The sequence below is a fragment of the Neovison vison genome, chromosome 13 (genome assembly GCF_020171115.1).
Source record: "Neovison vison isolate M4711 chromosome 13, ASM_NN_V1, whole genome shotgun sequence".
Lineage (NCBI taxonomy): Eukaryota > Metazoa > Chordata > Mammalia > Carnivora > Mustelidae > Neogale > Neogale vison.
In genome coordinates this window covers 115,832,975-115,853,006 of record NC_058103.1, presented here as the reverse complement: position 1 = coordinate 115,853,006, position 20,032 = coordinate 115,832,975, and the positions used below count along the sequence as shown (strand labels likewise).

The following is a 20,032-nucleotide window of genomic DNA, read 5'->3' as shown; positions in this document are numbered from 1 at the left end:
GTTAGCTGCCCTCATGGAACTAATGGTGGATGGGATGCAGGGTAAGCATACAGTAAAGACTACAGTAAACAAATAAAATTAGTGGCATTCTAAGGGTGGGATGTTGAGAGCAGTGAACCCTGGTTCAGGCAATAAGGGAATGCTGTGTCAAGAATTTATATACAATAGTCAAACAGACTAAAAAGAAATCTGATTTTTACTACCACCATGTGCCCACAATTTTAACCAATGTCACTGATGAACTACCCCTCCCTGAAAAAGTCTTTTTTTGGTCTTAGTTCTAAACAACCACTATAGTTACTGCTAAGTTTGACTAAAACATATGTAAGCTTCAAATTATCGGACTTTTAGTATTTATTCTTTAATAAACTTTGCTTTTCACACATTCATTTGGGAAATTCCTAATTATAATGTTGGCCCACATATATTGCACACTTAACCACATACATCTTTTTCAAGAATAGCTCACAAAGATTTGACATACTTCAAGTTTGCTCAATGCAAAATTCTTGTCTCCAACCCCTTCTTAGGACGAAGTTCACTTCAACCCTGCAGTACTACATTCTACATTTCAACTAGATTCAAAACAAACAATGATAGCATAGGGATTATAAACGCAAACAGATTGGAGTTACTCCAATGCTGTCATTTGTCCAATGCTGGGACCTGTTGGTATTTATATTTGCGTTTAAAATTTTATTTATTTTTTAAAAGATTTTATTTATTTATTTGAGAGAGAGACAGAGAAAGCATAAGAGGGGAGGTCAGAGGGCAAAGCAGACTCCCCTTGGAGCTGCGATCCCAATTTGAGACTTGACTCTGGGACTCCGGGATCATGACCTAAGCCGAAGGCAGTTGCTTAACCAACTAAGCCACCCAGGTGGCCTGTGTATAAAATTTAAAATTTTAATTTTAATTTTAAAATTTAAACTTAAATGAGACAAGAATGCAAGCACAAGATGGAACATTTTTGTTTAAGTGCAAATTTTAGTTCACACTCAAAATATTTTGCTAAACTTGAACAGTATCCTTAACATTATTTTAAAATTATTTAATGTTTCAAACTAAAGAACAAAAAAAAGGAAATAAAACAGTAATTTTATCATTAGTTGCCTAAACTGTACCGTTGAGAGATTCAGGTTTTTTAATCACTTGTTAGTTTGTGGGTGATTAATTACATAAAATATCAGCCTCTAAGCAAAGAATCAAGGTTCAGAAGTTAACAAGATGTAAAAACAATTAGCTAAAGAGTTGTGCTTTTTTCCTGTCTTGTACTGTAGTGTGTATTTCCCTTTTCTTATTTATTTTACTGCCATGCTTATAATAATGAAGCTCAATAAAAGAGTTTACTATCTATATAATAAATGAACAATTTCATTTGTGGAAATTTTATGAAAATAATGTCATCATTTAGGCAGTAGAGTGCTAAAAAGTTATCCATTCTGGGTGTCAAATGCTCTAGGCACATCATTTAACATAATAATAAGTAAATAAGTAATAAGTAAACACAATTAGTAAATTATCTAGTATATAGGAAAGTACAGAAGGTAGGGAAACAATAAAGCAGGGTAAGGGGAACAGGAGTATAAAGACAAGGCATGAAAATTACAATATAAATAGGGTGGTCAGGGTAGACATACTGAGAAGGTGAGGCTTGAGCAAAGACTTGAAGGCATTAGAGAGTTAACCAGATATCTGGGAATTCAATACTTTCTATTTTTCGGGTATTTGTTGCAATCCTTCACCTAAAAGATTTTTATAGTATATTCATACACTCTGAAAATATCTAATTAGAGATTTCCAAGGAGGTTAGGGAAAATGGTAGTTTGCATCCTTGCAGTCTTCCCTTCCCAAATCCAAACAAAATACCAACTACCTCTCCTTGAGAAGTTACTAAAAATCAGCATCCAAATGGGCCAGAAGGAGGGGTTGAGGTCTTAGAATTCAGATATAAAGAGGTGGCATACTTTCTCCACCCCCAAGAGAAAGGAGGCCCTCCTGTGAGCAAAGAACCCTAGGACAAAGATAGGAATGTCCCAGTTCTTGGGAAAGAACCTTACCAGTAGAAACTGTAGACAACCCCCCCCACCCCCAGCCAACCAAGAAAAAGAGCAGTACCAGCCTGTATTCTGAAATTCCTACTGGTCTCCCAGCCTCTAAGAAGTCACAATGGAGATGGACAACTTACTGAGCTGAGTCCTTCCTACCCCTTTAGGAAGGCCCAGAAGCTAAGACTCATATACCTCCCAACATTTACCAGTTAAGATATATATTCACTGTTGAACTTGAGCCACAAGGGTAAAAAGAAGTGTAAGTTAGACAAAGGAAAATAACAATATACCTAGTAGGCTGAAGTAATGAAGAACAAACAGAAAACCCAGAATAGGTGGCTCCTAGTGGAACAAAACTGTCAAAAGAGATGGACAACAACCTCAACTACAACACATACACATATAAATATCACACATACATACATATATATACACATACATACATAATTACAATAATATATATAATTAAGAACATTTAAGCAGAGTCTTAGAGCTAAATTATGCTTCATAGAAACTAAGGACAAAACTCAATATCTTAACTGAAGAATTGGATGGACATTGTTGAAACCAAATTAATGGTCTGAAAAAGCAAGTAGAAGAAATATTAGAAACACAGAGCAAAACTACATAGAGGAAGAACTCATGTGTGTAAGATAAGGTAATGTGGAACAAAGAATCAAACGCAGAACAAGTGTTAATGATAACAGCTAAAGTGGAGGGGTAGAAAGAGACTGAGGAGACACATGATTCAACAAACAGGAATTATCCCATGATTGCAGAAAGGCATGAGATACAAGGGATTCAAGTTCCAGGCACTGATGGTGGGGGTAGGGAAACACACTAGATACAACCCAATAAAAATTTTGAATTGAAAGGATAGAAGACCTTAAAAGCTACCAGTCTTAAAAATAAAAAAGTCACTCTCCAGCACAAGAGGATTCTAAAAAAAAAACTTTTTCAGTGGTAAATGAAGGAAAATAATTAAACATATATCTTACCTCTCCTATACAAACCAACGACCATGTAAACACTAGCCGACATGAAGAACTTTTTATTCTATAAAGAATATGAAAGGGGCGCCTGGGTGGCTCAGTGGGTTAGGCCACTGCCTTCAGCTTGGGTCATGATCTCAGGGTCCTGGGACCGAGCCCCGCATCGGGCTCTCTGCTCAGCAGGGAGCCTGCTTTCTCCTCTCTCTCTGCCTGCTTGTCATCTCTCTCTGTCAAATAAATAAATAAAATCTTAAAAAAAAAGAATATGAAATATTTTTATGTTCCAAATAATAAATGAAGAAAAAAATGATAAAATTAGGATATCACCTTTTGCAACTCCTAATTAATGGCTCTAGAGTTCTAGGCTCTAGCTGCAACATCACGAAGAGAAATAAACAGGTACTACGTACTTCCAACAGGAAGAAAAACAACCCCCTTTAAGTACCCTTGCCATAAAAAACAAAATTTAAAAAACCCAACCTGAACATGACCCCACTTCTAGCTTCAACTAGCAATTCACAAGAATTAGGGAGGCACAAGGATCAGATCAACTGTACCACAAAGAAGCAGTCAGCAAAATCCACACTGTCAGAAACTCTGTAGAACCTGTTTGTTTGTTTGTTTGTTTGTTTCAACAAATTGCAAGGAAGGGAGAAAGGTGGGTCAGGGAAACAGATCAAAGAAAACGTAAAGATTAAGAGATATACCAATCATAATGGATGAAAGAGAATGATTGAAAGGGAATTATGACACTTAAGAAGTGAACACTGAATACTTGATAATATTAAGGAACTTTTTAGGACAAAAGTGGTATTATGATTTCTTTTAAAGTCCCTACCTTTTAGAGATAACTGAAATCATTGATAAAATGATATGACATCAGAGACTTCCTTCAAATTAACACAGTGGAGTGGATAGGATACAGATGAAACCAGACTAGTCATGAGCTGAGACTGTTGAAGCTGATGACACATACATGTGGACTTACTGCATTATTTTATGCATCTTTGATTATGTTTTAATTTCTTTAAAACAAAAAGTTTTACAAGAGGCTTCCATTTTCTTTGTTGACTAGGTCTAAGCTTGATTAAGTGAAAGTATTCAGCTTACTGCAAAGGACAAGGATACTACACGAAGTGCCCTAACTCTACAAATTCCAAATGTCATAATGCCTAATATAATCTAGGCATTTGAGGAAAAAAAATCACGGACTTCCGGTTCTTGGGAAATTTTTTTTTTAAGATTTTATTTATTTATTTGACAGAGAGAGATCACAAGTAGGCAGAGAGGCAGGTAGAGAGAGAGGAAGGGAAGCAGGCCCCCTGCTGAGCAGAGAGCCCCATGTGGGACTCGATCCCAGGACCCCGAGATCACGACCCGAGCCGAAGGCAGCGGCTCAACCCACTGAGCCACCCAATGAGTGATGATTTAGCATTTTACTGGAATGTTCACATTGGCACAATATGGAAAGCTCAAAGAAAAATGTTATCTCTAATGACCAAGTCATCACAGAAAAAGATATTAATTTTAAGGTGTCAGAGAAAACATTTATCATATTTGTATCTTCTCTTCTTTCCAGTTCCTAACCTAAATGTGGCTTAAGATTTAGGTCATAAAATAAAGTATGTATGGTATTGGCATAAAAACAGACACACAGACCAATGGAACAGAATAGAGAACCCAGAAATAAACCCATGCATATCTAGTCAACTAATTGACAAGGGAGCCAAGAATACTCAATGGAAAAAAGTCTCTTCAATAAACAGTGTTGGGGAGACGCCTGGGTGGCTCAGTTGGTTAAGCAGCTGCCTTCGGCTCAGGTCATGATCCCAGCGTCCTGGGATCGAGTCCCACATCAGGCTCCTTGCTTGGCAGGGAGCCTGCTTCTCCCTCTGCCTCTGCCTGCCATTCTGTCTGCCTGTGCTCACTCTCTCTCCCTCTCTCTCTCTGACAAATAAATAAAATCTTAAAAAAAAAATTTTTTTTAAATAAATAAACAGTGTTGGGAAAACTGGATATTCACATGCAAAAAAATGAAACTAGTCCCCCATCTTATATTACTCACAAGAATTAACTCAAAGGGGATTGAAGAAAAATGCAGGACCTGAAACTATAAAACTTCTAGAGGAAAACACAGGGGAAAAGCTCTTTGATACTAGTCTAGGTAATGATTTTTTTGGATATGACACTTAAGGTACAAGCAACAAAAGCAAAAATAAATAAGTGGACTCTATCAAACTAACAAGTTCCTGCACAGCAAAAGAAAGGATTAATAAAATGACAGGACAGCAACAGAATGGGAGAAAATATTTGCAAACCACATATCTAACAAGGGATTAACAACCAAAATATATAAGCAACTCATATAACTCAATAGCAAAAAAAGCAAATAATCCAATTTTTTAATGGGCAAAGGACCTGAAAAGACATTTTCCCAAAGATGCTCAAAAGGTACATATTATGGTACTCAATATCACTAATCCTCAAGGAAATATAAATGAAAATCATGAGCTTTTACCTCACATATGCTAGAATGGCTGTTATCAAAAAGACAAGAGATAACACATTCTGGCAAGGATATGAAGAAAAGGGAACACTTGTATGCTGTTGGTGAGAACATAAATTGGTACAACCACAAAGAAAAACATCATAGGCATTCCTCGAAAAACAAAAATTAAATAAATACCACATGATCCAGCAAATCCACTTCTAGGGATAGAGCTGAAGGAAATGAAATCGCTATCTTGAAGAGATACATGAACCTCCTTGATCACTGCCACACTGTTTGTAATAGCCAAGACTTGGAAATGAAAGACTAAAGATAATTTGAGATATACATACACATGATAGAGTATTATTTATCCATAAAAAGAAGGAAATCCTGCCATTTGTGACAATGTAGATGGATCTTGAGGGCATTATACTAAGTGAAATAAGCCAGACACAGAAAGACAAATACTGGATGATCTTACCTACACGTGAAACCTAAAAAAAAACCCAAAGTCACAGAAACAGAGAACGGATTGGTGGAGAACAGAGGTGGGCGGGCAAAATACCTGAACTTGATCAAAAGGTACAAGCTTCCACTTAAAAGTTCTGGGGATGTTAATATACAATATAATGACCATAGCTAACGATACTGTACTGAATATTTGGAAATTGCTGAGGATAGTTCTTTAAAGTTCTTATCACTAGAGCACCTGGGTGGTTCAGTCCACTCAGGTCTTGATCTCAGGGTCCTGGGATCCAACCTCCCCTTGCCTCTATGAAGAGCTCCATTTTCAGAGGGTGGTCTGCTTGTCCCTCTCCCTCTGCCCCCCCCCCGCTCATTCTCTCTCTCTCAAATAAATACATAAAATGTTTTTTAAAAAAAGTTCTCACCACAAGGAAAAAAATTTGTGACTATGTAAGGTTATGGATATTAACTAAACTTTCTGTGGTAATCATTTCACAAATATACATATTTGAAATCATTATGTCATACAACTAAAACTTAATCTTGTAGGTCAATTATATCACAATAAAATGGGGTGAAAAAGATTTAAATCAACCTGACCTCTATTGTGGTATTTCAACATCAATATGATAGGACACACTGAAATACAGAACTTGCCTATATTACAAGTTGGCTTTTCAGGCACAGCTTATACATGATTAAATCAGAGTCTCCTAATATTTTACTTGCATATATTTGGGCAAGACTGTACTATAACAATCTAAAGTTTAAAAAAAAAAAAAGAAAAGGGGGTGACTGTGTGGCTCAGTCAGTTAAGTGACTGATTCTTGATTTCAGCTCAGGTTATGATCTCATGGGCTGCTGTACAGAGCCCCATATTGGGGCTGGGGATGGAGACTGCTTAAGATTCTCTCTCTCCCCATCTCCCTCTGTCCCATCCTCCTGTCTCCCTTTGTCCCACCCTCCCATCTCCCTCTCTAAAAAAACTAAAATAAAAAATAAAGTTAAACAGAAAAAAGTTAAATATATGAAAATACAGAAAAGTATTTCTATTTTTTTTTTAAGATTTTATTTATTTATTTGACAGAGAGAGACCACAAGTAGACGGAGAAGCAGGCAGAGAGAAAGGGAGAGAGGGAAGCAGGCTCCCTGCTCGGCAGGGAGCCCGATGTGGGACTCGATCCCAGGACCCTGAGATCATGACCTGAGCCGAAGGCAGCGGCTTAACCCACTGAGCCACCCAGGCACCCCCAGAAAAGTATTTCAAATGTATTTCTATCTTAGATGAAAGGTTAAAATAGTGTTACTCTTCAGATGTGACAGATTATGTACTCAATTAAGGGTCCCCCCCCCCGCTTTTAAGACCCCTCAGAAAGTATCACAGCTCTATATATATTGGCCCTAAGGGATTTATGTATCACAAAATATGAAAAACATGGAAGACTGTTAATTAGGCTATCATCTGTTTCCCTCTTGGTAACTAAAGTGACTCATAAATTATTTCAACAAACTAGTAGAAGATATATACTAATGAAAGTGATTCTGCTATATACCCATTACTAAACTGTAAAATTCAGTATTTTGTTTCTGTTGTTTCATAGAAAGGCTAAATGTTAACAGCAACAATAATAAACACAATTACAAGTGCATAATACTCAGACCAAAAAAAAAGCAAAAATAAAAACCCCACAAGTAATGTATACATCTATGGTCATATTGTAGTTATGCACTAAATAACAGGATATTTTGGTTATTGGCATTGTAATTAGAAAATGCCCTTGAGAGTGCCTGGGTCTATACTTTCAGGGATCATTTCTATAGTTTGTTACTAGAGAAGTTTCTCTGAATATGTAGAGAGTGCCTGGGTGGCTCAGTTGGTTAAGCATCTGCTTTCAGCTCAGGTCATGATCCCAAGGCCCTGGGATGGACCCCTGCCTGCATCGGGCTCCCTGCTCAGAAGGGAGTCTGCTTCTCCCTCTCCCCATTCCCCTCCCCCTGCTTATGTTCTCTCACTCACTCACTCTCTCTCAAATAAATAAATGAAATCTAAAAAAAGAAAAGAAAAGAAAAGAAAGTGCCCTTGAGTTCTAGCCAGGGACCCCAGGAATAAGCCTTCATTTCTTGGCAGTCTCCAGAGTCAGAAGAAAAAAGTATGTGGCAGACTTCTAGCTGTTCTCCAATGCTAAAGCTGGACACATGATCTTGAGGAATACAGACTACATATGCCAGCTGTTTATGAAGTTAGGATGGGGCCACAGCTCTAAGTTCTGGCCACTGTGCTGTAAGGGGTAGTATCATGTGGCAGCTTATGGGAAATCTTCCGTAAGAGACAGCAGGTATATATCCTTTTGTTACTTCTTGATCCCTTCCTCCACCAGGCTGTCTAGGTATCATTTCTATCTTGGACTATTAGACCATGGCCAGGCATGGCAGAGAAAAAAACGGAAAGCTCCTCAATTCCTGACACTGTGGAGTGTCATACCAGCCCTGCACTTTTATATGGAGAATAATAAACTTTCACCTTATATAATCCGCTGTTATTTTATATTTTCTGTTACTCAGAGTCAATATCAATTGTAATTAATGCAAAATATAACCTGCTAACTCTTCAGAAAAAATAAGCTGCATGAAAAATAACTCTCAAGGAGACTCCTACATCTACAAAAGAGAAAATACCACTGTAGGAAGCGTACAGCACAGTGAGGACTGGCTTGAGGAAAACAGGGTTTTAGAATTAGTTCTACTTCCTATGTAAACCTTTGGCAAGCCAGTTAGCCTAGGCAGGCCTCAGCTTCTATAAAATGGTAGCAAGACAGATCTAAAGAGTAGTGACAATTAAATTGGAAGAGGCTGACAAAAATACAAATTGTAAGAGTATCAGTATTACTTTGTCAATTATTCCCTCTTCCCCACCTTCCCTTCAGAATTGGGGCGTGAGGATGGCCCACAGTACGTAAATATAACTAGAGTATCACCCCCAGAGATTCTAATTCAATAGGTCCAGTGCAGGAGCCATGAAACTGCATTTTCAACAAGCACCCCAGGAGACTGTTGAAAGCAGTCAGCCCATTACACCTTAAGAAACACTGCTCTGGGGCACCTGGGTGGCTCAGTGGGTTAAGCCACTGCCTTCGGCTCAGGTCATGATCTCAGGGTCCTGGGATCGAGTCCCGCATCGGGCTCTCTGCTCAGCGGGGAGCCTGCTTCCTTCTCTCTCTGCCTGCCTCTCTTCCTACTTGTGATCTCTGTCAAATAAATAAATAAAATATTAAAAAAAAAAAAAAAAGAAACACTGCTCTATGATCAGGGCCTCTACATGTTCTTACAGGGTCCTTGTGAAAGCACAAGAACAGTTCCATAGCCTCTCCAGTGCCTAACTATATGCTAAGTAGCCAGTAGACAATTTAATAACATTTTGTTGAACTGATGAACTGACATGGAAAATGACAAAGTAGAACTCAATCAAATGACCCACTATGGACTTCCATTTCTGGCCAACAAAGTAATAGGGACCAAATATACCCTCCTGCTTCAAACAACTAAAAAACAGAACAAATTAGAAGAAACAACAGTTTTCAAGACACTGGATACCAGGTAATGAAAACCATGATTCCTGAGCTATAATGGAAAACAAAGGAGGTGAGTCTTACAACTGCCCTAGATTACTTCTTGGAGAAAGTCTCCAGGCCAAAGCACTGAGAGGAGGAGCCCAGGCAGAACAAGGTGAGGCTTCCCTGAGTTAAGGGGCTAGAAATGTGAGTCCAGGGAGGACAGTGTGGCTATAGTTCACAGGACAGAATACCAGAGAGAAAACTCCCAAGCCTACAGAGATTCCTCAGCTCTTCTACATATACATATGTGAGGCAGGGCAAAGAACCACTTGGAAAGATTTAAGGGAACAATCCCAAGACCTCACATAGGGCAGGGAATAGTGCCTATTCTCATCAGCTAGGGTGAAAACCCTCATAATTTACAGAGCATTGTGTAGAACACCCTGAAGAGTTTTGCCTCAGGAGTGAGAAAAAAATTAGCCCTAGGTCAAATGCTGCTCTGGTCCCACCTGACAAAGCTTAAAAGCAAGACTTGAAAAGATCAAACTGTTTCCAGATAACTTATCCCAGAAAATTCAAGAATATTTATAGGAATACAAAAATACCCTGCATCCAACAGGGCAAAATTCACATCAGTCACCAATTAAAAATTACCAGACATGTAAAGAAGAACTACTATTTCACTATTTAAAAAAAATCATTTTCTTGGGGTTTTACTGAATCTTAAATTTTCCTTAAAAACAAACAAACAAACAAACAACCTGTCATTTTTATCATTTGCACTCTGTGTTAATCTCAAAATCCCTCATCTACATAACTAAAATGCTATTCTGTATATGAAATGTTAACACTTCAGAGGCAAACAGCATAGTGGTTAAAAGCACACCATTTAGAGGCAGTTAAACCAGACTCTGGGGGCACCTGGGTGGCTCAGTGGGTTAAGCCGCTGCCTTCGGCTCAGGTCATGATCTCAGGGTCCTGGGATCGAGTCCCGCATCGGGCTCCCTGCTCAGCAGGGAGCCTGCTTCTCTCTCTCTCTCTCTCTCTCTCTCTGCCTGCCTCTCTGTCTACTGTGATATCTCTCTGTCAAATAAATAAATAAAATCTTAAAAAAAAAAAAAAAAAAACAGACTCTGAATAAATTCTTTATTCTTAACTTATCCCAGTATTCCTGGGCAAGCCACTACACCTGAGTGTTAGTTTACCTATCTATAAAATGGTATATTTGCTCCATAGGACTTCTGTCAGAAATAAATCAAAGTGGGGCACCTGGGTGGCTCAGTGGTTTAAAGCCTCTGCCTTTGGCTCAGGTCATGATCCCAGAGTCCTGGGATAGAGCCCCGCATCAGGCTCTCTGCTCTGAGGGGAACCTGCTTCCTCCGGTGTGTCTCTCTCTCTCTCTTTCTGCCTGCCTCTCTGCCTATCTGTGATCTCTGTCTGTTGAATAAATAAATAAAATCTTAAAAAAAAAAAAGAAAGAAATCAAAGTAAACACCTTAATAAATAGTAACTATCATGCCATAATTATCACATTATCATGAGGAAAGTTTAGAAACGTTAGTACACACTCAAACATTCACTGAGGAACAAGCAATCATATGCTACATATTAAGTATTAATATGCAGGCACTAAGAATACAAGGAAGAAAAGGACACTGTTGAGAGGACCTGAAGTATATCTTATGTTGAATCTGCATTTAGAAGTTCACCTCCTTCATATTCTATTTCTTAATTTCTAAGTAGGGCAATTATTTTAAGTTCCTCCTATAAAAATTAAAGGTTGATTTTTTTCCCTTTGAAAGGAAAAAATAAGAAATTGTCAGGTTCAACCGATTAGGGCATGTCTAAGAAATCCTGGAATCTGAAAAACATGGTAAAACTTTAACTTAAGAGCAACCTACAATTTAACATCACCTTTCAAAATTATTCTCAAATTAGTAAGCTAAATTGTATTCAGATATAAGATACACAAAATGGACCAATCTGTTATTATGATAATCTTTTCAGAAAGGCTTGGGCGAAGAACAGATGTAAGGAATTAAAACCAAGTTCAAGTTTGTATTTCATTTGCTCATTCCACTTAAATGACAGATGGCTTAAATATTAACCCTATTAACAAGACATTTGCATATTCATTATGAATCTGATTGCCTTACTTCATAACTCCATGAATTCATTTTAATTTTACTGTATGGCTGCCCATTTCATGCGAGGTCTTCTAAACTCTTGCCTCTCCAAGTGTGGTCCTAGAACCAGCAGCATCAGCATCACCTGGGAACTTGCTGGAACTACAGAATTTTATTCCTCATCCTTGACCTACTGAGTCAGACTTTGCATTAAAAAAGAAACCCCATGTGATTTCTGTGCACAATGAAGTCTGAGTAGCATAGTTCTAAATGTTGATTTTTTTTCACACTTTTTTTACAGTATTATAAAAAGCTTATTTGCTTCCAAACTGTTGATTAACTTATCTCCAGAGAGTTACTTTTCATAATAATTCAATTCAGACAAATAAATCAAATAGATACACATATATTAGATGTTCTGTATATAATATTTGTCTCAGATTGGACCTCCCCTCTCAACCAGGATTTCAAGTCTTAGAAGACTTGTTGTACTATCCATATTTTCTCTTGAGTCAACATTTTTGTGGCCCCTAGCATGCGACCATTGTGACAAAGTCTCTGTAATTAAATAACTATACAGAAAAATACCAGATCAGTTCTTGCTATACCTTCAGAAAAAAATAAAAATAAAAAAACTCAAAGTAGTTTAAACCAAGGTTCAACTTGAAAGTTCCCTAGCTAAAAAACGACCAGAATGACTCAATCCTCCACAATAATATATTTTTATGCTTTACCTAACACATTTTTTTACTGCAGGTATCACATATTTTTAAAATCAGAAATTCACATGGGACTTAGTACAGTTCTTTAGATGGCTCATCTTTTATTATTACTATTGCACAATAGTCACAGTGCACATAAAATAGAACAAATCTTGTTTTCTCTTTCGTTTTTCCAAAAAGAAAAATGACAGACCTAGGCTGAAACTGATCACAGCAGGTAGGATGCTTCAGCACAGATTCAAAGGAAGGTACAAATGTTCCGTTTTCAAAAGCACTGCAAAAGCCAACTTCATCTCTTGTCACTGTAGCTGTGGCTTTATGCCAAACATTTGAAAACTGTTGAAAAGTGCCATTCCTCATAAGCAATTATGAAAAGCTTTGCAAAAAGAAGGGAAAAATAACTGTAATAACAATGAACTCCTTACAATAGCCAAATGTCCACGGCCTCTGGTTGCAGGATAAGAATCCAAGAGTTACCCATAGGCATATGAGCCAATGCACCCAATACAGAAGCCTTAGGAGAAAGGGTTTGAAGGGGTGTTAAGAGAAGGTGTGAAGGAAAGTGTTGGGCAGTCTCCGAATTTACATATTCTTCAAACTTCCCTGGTATTTTTTTTTTTGGTTTTTTTTTTTTTTATAAAACACAATAATAGATCAGTCATCCTTCAATTTAACTTTATTCATCCTTTTTTGTGTTTGCAGCCTATATAATTTCTCTGGATATACCATTCTATAAGAACATAAGGAGGCACTGAATGCTTTTTTTTATGATTCTAGATATATTGATTTCAAGCTTTAAGTGGTGCCCTACATCTAATATTTGAGGATTTGGTGAACAGTTCATTATGCCCCATATCTACTCTCATCCACAGCCAAGCCTCTCAGAAGAATTGTCTAGGCATGGTGACTCTGCTCACTCACCTACCAGTCACCCAACAGCCCATCTCATCTGGCTTCCACCATTTCACTCCACTGAAAATTCCCTTGGTAAATATTGTAAGGATCTTCATGATGCCAAATCCAATGGACACCCCTTAGCCATCATTTCTTCTCCACTCTGCAGCATCATTCAACAAAGTTCACTGTTCTCTCCCTCTTAAAATAACTTTCTGTAGCTTTGATACTTTCTCCTGGACACCCCCCCCCAAATCCCTGTCCCCTGTTAATCTTCTTTAGGGACTCTGTCCCCTCTACCTAACCTACAAATGTTGGGCCATCTTGGGACTCGGTCCTGAAATCTCATGTAATCTCACAACTATAAATTCCATCTTCATGCTGATGACACATTCATCTCCAGCCCACATCTTTCTTCTACACCAGTATACCCAACTACCTCAACATCTCTACTTGAATGCTTCAAACACATTTAAACTCAATACATCCAAAACTGAAGCCTTGGATCTTTCTTTCACTGTTCCTCCTCCAGTGCTTTCCATTCCTCAACCATCTACCCAGTTGCTCCTGCTAGAAGCTCAGAAGTCCTTTACTCCCACCACCTATATCCTATCAACCTCCATGTGCTGTCATTTTGGCCTCCAAAATATAGTTTTAATATGTCCCATTTCCTTATCCCTACTGCTATCCTCTCCAAAGCAGCCCCACTCTAGTCAAAGTCATTATCATCATTTGCCTGCAACAACAGCATTCTAAGGGATCTTCCTGAATCTTCTCATATTCCCCTTCAACTCTGTCTTCAGACTTCAGCCAGAGTGATCTTTCCAATACGAAAATTCTTCTACTTAAAACCTTCAGTGGCTTCCAACTAGCTTTAGGATAATGTTCACGAGGCACCTGTCTCTCTACCTTATGCTCTCACTCTATTTGTTCTCTAAGTACCAGCCTTATTCTTTTCCTCTATACATTACACGTGCTGAGGTTTTCCAGGTGTAAGACCTTTGCTTATGCTGCAAAGGCTATCTGAAGTATTTGTTCTAATTTACTCTTCCACCCAAATCACACTAACATATGCATGCACAGGCATAATCCAAAACTTCAGGGTCCACAACCAGCAGTGAAAGCTGACCAAAAGGAACTGAATGACTAGCAACTCCTGGCATTAAAACATACCACCACTATTATTTCAAAAAAAAAAAAAAAATACCACCACTACAACAACAACAAAAAAATAGTAACAGCAAACGCTTCTATAATTTTACGAGGACTGTTTGAAGTAACTTACATGTATTAACTTATTCACGGCTCACGAGGATGCTATGAAGGGGATACTATTATTATCTTCATTTTGAGGTAAGTTAAATAAGGTAAAAAGAGGATCGACAACTCAACCAAGGTCAGAGAAGCTCAGCGGCAAAGCAAGGATTCAAATTTAGTAGTTCTTCTGTGGGAGTGCTTGACCGCCCCTGGCATAACTTGGTCAGGGCTACTCAACCCTTCCTTCCACATAAGGGTATGGAACTGGTTTAAATAATTAGGAAGTTATTTGGCTAATATTGTGTCCCCCTAGGCTGAAAACATAATCGAGGGTAGGGACAATTACTATCTTGTTCACTGACATATCCCCAGCCCCTGAATCAAGTCTCTCACATACAACTACCGCTCGTTAATCTGTTGAACATAGGACTACTGCCTTGCATAATTATCTTGAGAATGTACTGGTTCCAATTATGAGATTACATACAGACGTTTCCCGTTAGCTCCTGGCTAGCCAGTCATGTCAGTCCCGCGGTGTCCCCTCCTCCTGCCTGGGCGGCAGACTAGGCCCAGTGTGGCTGCTGGCCCCGGTCTTCCCTCTCTTCCCAGGAGTGGAGCACGCGCGGCCTTTCCAGCCCACAGGCCTCACCTTCCATGTGGGGGAAGACGCTGCCCCAATGTCCTGACCAAGCCCAGACGGCTCTCCGGTACCCGAGGGCATGAAGCGGCCATAGCGCTGCAGAGGCCACTGGGTCGCACCTCCTCCCGGGAACGCTAGGCCTGCGGACTCTTTTCCCGCCTCCGCCATGTCTGGCTTCTGGACGTGCGCAGCGAGCGGGCCATGCCAATCCGCACAGCCAACCAATCAGGAAGCGAGATGGCCCAAGGCCCACCTTCCCCGCAAGTGGAAGCCAATGGGCAGGCCCCAAAGACACGTGCAGGGGGCTGCTGGGATTGTGGACGTCACTTGGGACCTCGTGCGCCTTCTCCTGTTGGTGGGCAAGTGGAGATAGTAACTTCCACCTGGAAGTGGGGCTGTGACGCTTGTAGATAGATGGTGGTGGGCCTCGCCTCTGCTATCCTGAGGCCCTCGGGAGCTCAAGTCACGGTCCAGCCGGTCCAAACGCTCTGACTGGGACATTTCTGAAAACTAACTTCTGCGCGCTGGGACTAGGCCGGCTCTCTGAGGCTGCATGGACAAATGTGTTTGCCTTAACAGCAGCCTTTCAAATGGCCCACCCCAAACCCATCACAACACTGTGTCAATTCCACACGCCATTCAGGAAGTAAGACTATTTTCTCCTCATCCTGTGGCCCTCCGGACATACTCCAGACTGTCAAGTTCTTGCCAAAGAGAAGAGCAGTTGGGTGGGATGCTGACGGCTATAAAAGGTGTGCCCCAGTCAAGCAGCAGGTGCAACTAAATGACAGGTCTGGGTGATTTATAGTCGACAAAGCACTTCTACATCTGTTATTTCATTTGTCCTCCCAACAACCTTGTGAATTAAAGAAGCAAAACAGATATTACTGCCCCCATTGAATAAATGGGAGGCAAAATAAGGTCCTGGGGATTGAAGTGGTTTGTCCAAGGTTACACAGCCAGAGCAAAAGTGTGGCCTCCACAGTCTCTCCAAGCGTCTGCCCCACTCACGAAGAATTTAGGTATTCATTGGGTATGTGTCAAACCAGATGCAGAGTATACGGAGGATGGAGACTATGTTAACCAAACACATAAAATAGAGTTATAATGCAAATAATTTTTAAAACTAAATGCCAAAGGGTAGTAAATGCATAGACAATGTTTAGAGAGGTGGTAGTTTATTCATTCTACAAAGCACTGATTAAATATCCATAGTGTGTAATTACACTGGTCAGTACAGGGGTTACAGAAATGGGTAAGTCATATATCTAGCCTTCTAGGAGCTCATGTGTCTAGCCTCCTAGGATCTTATAAGGATCTCCTAGGATCTTATAAGGAAGACAATGAGAGGTACCCATGATATAGTTACTGCCACGGAAAGGGCACAAACCATGTGCTCTGAGAATTCAGATGAAGAGTGGTGGTGGCATTTTAGTGCGAACTTGAAGGGTGAGAAAAAGTTCTCCAAGGGAACATAGAAGAAACCGATATTCCATATGGAGGACACGTTGCGGAACAAAGTTTCAGAGATGGAGATAGTGACACAACCAGGCAGAGTGGAAGGTGTTTCAAGGAAGACGAGGCCCCAGGGGCAAAAGAGCAAAGAACAGCAGCTAAGGAGAGTGAATTATACTTGGTAGGTGATAAGGAGCATGGAAAATGTGTGTAGGGGAGTGGTACTGTTATAATGGTGGTCTAGGCAGGTTAATCTTTCAGGGGCACACAGAACAAACTGCATTCAAGGCAGAGAATTAATGTTACTCATCGTTCCATTTCAGATTTCAGAAACTGCTTCTGAAGGTCCTTAAATGACACAGCACTAGGACATTTAATATAGTAGTAAATAGTTAGAAACTTGATGTGAGTCCCAGTTCCACCACTTGCCAGCCGTGTGACCTTGGGGAAGTCACTTAACCTCTCTGTAAAATAGGGTTAGCAAATACCCATCTTAAAGGGGCAGGGGAAAGATAAAATAAGACCATATGAGGGAAATACTTGGTCAGTTACAAAGCGGTACACATGTTGGTGCTTTCTAATCACAGGGTTAAAGAGACTTTCTGTGGGCTCCCTGTAGGCAGGAGGATGGAACGGGAGCCTGACATTCGGTCTCAGAGGCGCTCACCTTCCAGGTTCAGGACTGTGGATGCTGTCAGACACCCTTCACAGGAACAGATGGTGCTCACAGTTGGGACCCTGTCAGTGCCCAAGGACACCCAGGGCCCTGCTGGGTTCCCACCTGCAAGCTCCCTTCCTAGACAATGCACCTGTGCTTGAGCTTCTGGGGCCACCAGCGTCTGCCAAGAACAAATCATGTTTGCAAAGGGAGATATGAGAAAGCCACAGCACAATGCACAGAGGCTCTTAAAAACTTACGATATTAACAAATGTGACTTGAGCATTCAAAAGATCCTGGATGCTATACTTGGTGCTGGGGATACAGTAGAGATCAAACCAGGTACATCTTCTACCCTCCTGAAGCTTACTGTCTAGCAAGAAGGTGGAGGGAGTGGGGAAGAGGGTACAGAACACTGAGCAAATTACTCCATATTTTTAATGGTCATTGTATTTTCTTTTATCTTTTTAAGATTTTATTTATTAATGATAAAAATATCAAGACAGGAAACACAAGCACAGGGGAGCCGGAGAGAGGCAGAAGCAGGCTCCCCGCTGAGCAGGGAGCCCGATATGGGGGCTCAATCTTAGGACACTGGGATCATGACCTGAGCCAAAGGCAGACGCTTAAGGACTAAACCACCCAGGCGCCCTGTATTTTCTTTTTTAAAGATAAATCTATAATATGTATCAAGGTACAATTTTACACAATAAAAGCACAGATATTACAAGCAAGTTTTGACACCTCTAAACACTCATATAATCACCATCCAAGACAAGATATAAAACATTTCCGAAAGCCCCAGGTTCTCTTAGGAATGTCTTGTTCCTGTCACTCTCCAACTCCCAAGGGCCAGCATTGGTCAGATTTTTATCACTATAGGTTGGCTTTTCCTGCTTCTGAACTTAATATATATGAAACCATACAGAATGTACCCTTTCATATGTGCTTCCTTTGGTTGGTACAATTTTGTCTTTATGTTCATCCCATGTTGTGATGTGCATCAGTGGTTCAAACTTTTTTAGTGTTCAATAGCATTCTATTGTATGATTGTATTATAATTTGTTCTCTACCTGTCGATGGCCATTCGGGTTGTTTTCTGTATTTTGTTAAAAGCTGTCATGAACATTTTTGTACCAGTCTTTTTTGTTGATATGTGCTGTCGATTATCTTCAATCTATACCTAGGAGTGAAATTGCTATATTCTGGAGAGATAGGTTTTATCCTATAAAAACCTGCAAAGGAGCGTGTGGCAGTAATCCTTGTATCATCTGGCACTCCTACCAGCAACACCTGAGAGGTACAGTTGTGCTTGCTGACATTTGCTTCGTCAAATCCTTTCAGTTTAGCAACTGTAGTAGACTTACTGTGATGTCTCATTGTGGTTTTAATTTGCATTTCTCTGATGATGAATAATATTGAACCCCATTTCCAATGGCTTTCTGGCCATTTGTATATCCTATTTTATGAAGCGTCTGTTCAAATCTTTTGCCACTATTCATTTGCAAGAATTTTTTTTTTTACCTATTCTGGATATAAGTCTTTTGTCAGATTCATGCATTAAAAACATTCTGTGACTTGCCTTTTCATTTCCTTAATAATGTTTTGCAAAGAGCAGAATTATTTAATTCTGACTGGAGTCCAATTTATTAATCGTTCAGATTTTTTTTCAGTGTTTTTTGTGTCCTAAGTAATGTTGGCCTACCCTAAGGCTGTACACATATTTTCCTATGTTTTCTTCTAGATAAATTATGGTTCCAATTTTTACATCTGGGTACATGACCCTTCTTTCATTAAATTGTTTATAGTAAATGAAGTCCGACTTAAGTTTCATTTTTCCCCCATACAATTAATGTTACATAGGAACAGCTGTCTACCAATGACTGTTGAAAATTGGCATATAAATACCCCAATTTCCTCACTCCTTAGGTGGGATAACTCTGAGATTTGTGTAATACCCTATTTCCCAGACTTCACCCATGGGATTAGGCTCCACTTACCCATGATGTAACTTGCTTCGTAATCCTTCTGTTTTTGGCTAACTTCCCTTTTCTGACTCCCTTCCCAACCACCGTTTCCTGGAATCACTTCTCAGATAAATTACTTGCATGAATCTTTGGCCCAGGGTCTGCTTCTGAGGGAAGGAGCTGGAGCAAAGACAGTGGCAAACAAGACGGACAGTTCCCCTGCCTTCTTGTATTTGGCTACAATGTAGTTGCATACAAAAAGAGAGTGAAAAGGCAGTAAGATGAGGAAGAAGTCACTCTCATATTCGAAGCAGTCCCTCCAATGCCATGCTGATTGACAGGAGCAGAACAATAGCATTTGTGATTGGGATTAAGGAATGACAGGTGACTATGAGAGAGCACATCTCCCTCCCTCTTTGGAGGCTATTACCTGTTTTATTTTTATTTTTTTAAAGATTTTATTTATTTATTTATTTGACAGAAAGAAACACAGAGAGAGAGGAAACTCAAGCAGGGGGAGTGGGAGAGGGAGAAGCAGGTTTCCCACCCAGCAGGAAGCCCGATATGGGGCTCGATTCCAGGACCCCAAGATCATGACCTGAGCTGAAGGCAGTCACTTAACCGACTGAGCCTCCCAAGCGCCCCAACTGTTACCTGTTTTATACAAAACAAAAAGAAAACAAAACAAAAAATGCAACAACAATAACACCAAAAACCTTGCCTAGAAGTGAAAAAAAGTTTCTTTCTTTCATTGAACATTTTT

At 39.7% G+C, this 20,032-nt stretch overlaps 1 protein-coding gene and 1 pseudogene across 1 annotated transcript in view; one reads left to right on the top strand and one right to left on the bottom strand.

Moving 5' to 3' along the window:
* The window catches only part of REC114 (REC114 meiotic recombination protein), a 109,040-nt gene extending 93,683 nt beyond the window's left edge, over positions 1–15,357 (bottom strand). Inside the window, exon 1 of the mRNA XM_044231798.1 lies at positions 15,199–15,357. Coding sequence (XP_044087733.1) covers positions 15,199–15,357 — 159 coding nt within the window. The remainder of the gene's footprint in view (positions 1–15,198) is intronic.
* On the top strand, positions 7,790–7,901 carry LOC122894793 (annotated as a pseudogene).
* Positions 15,358–20,032: the final 4,675 nt, after the last annotated feature.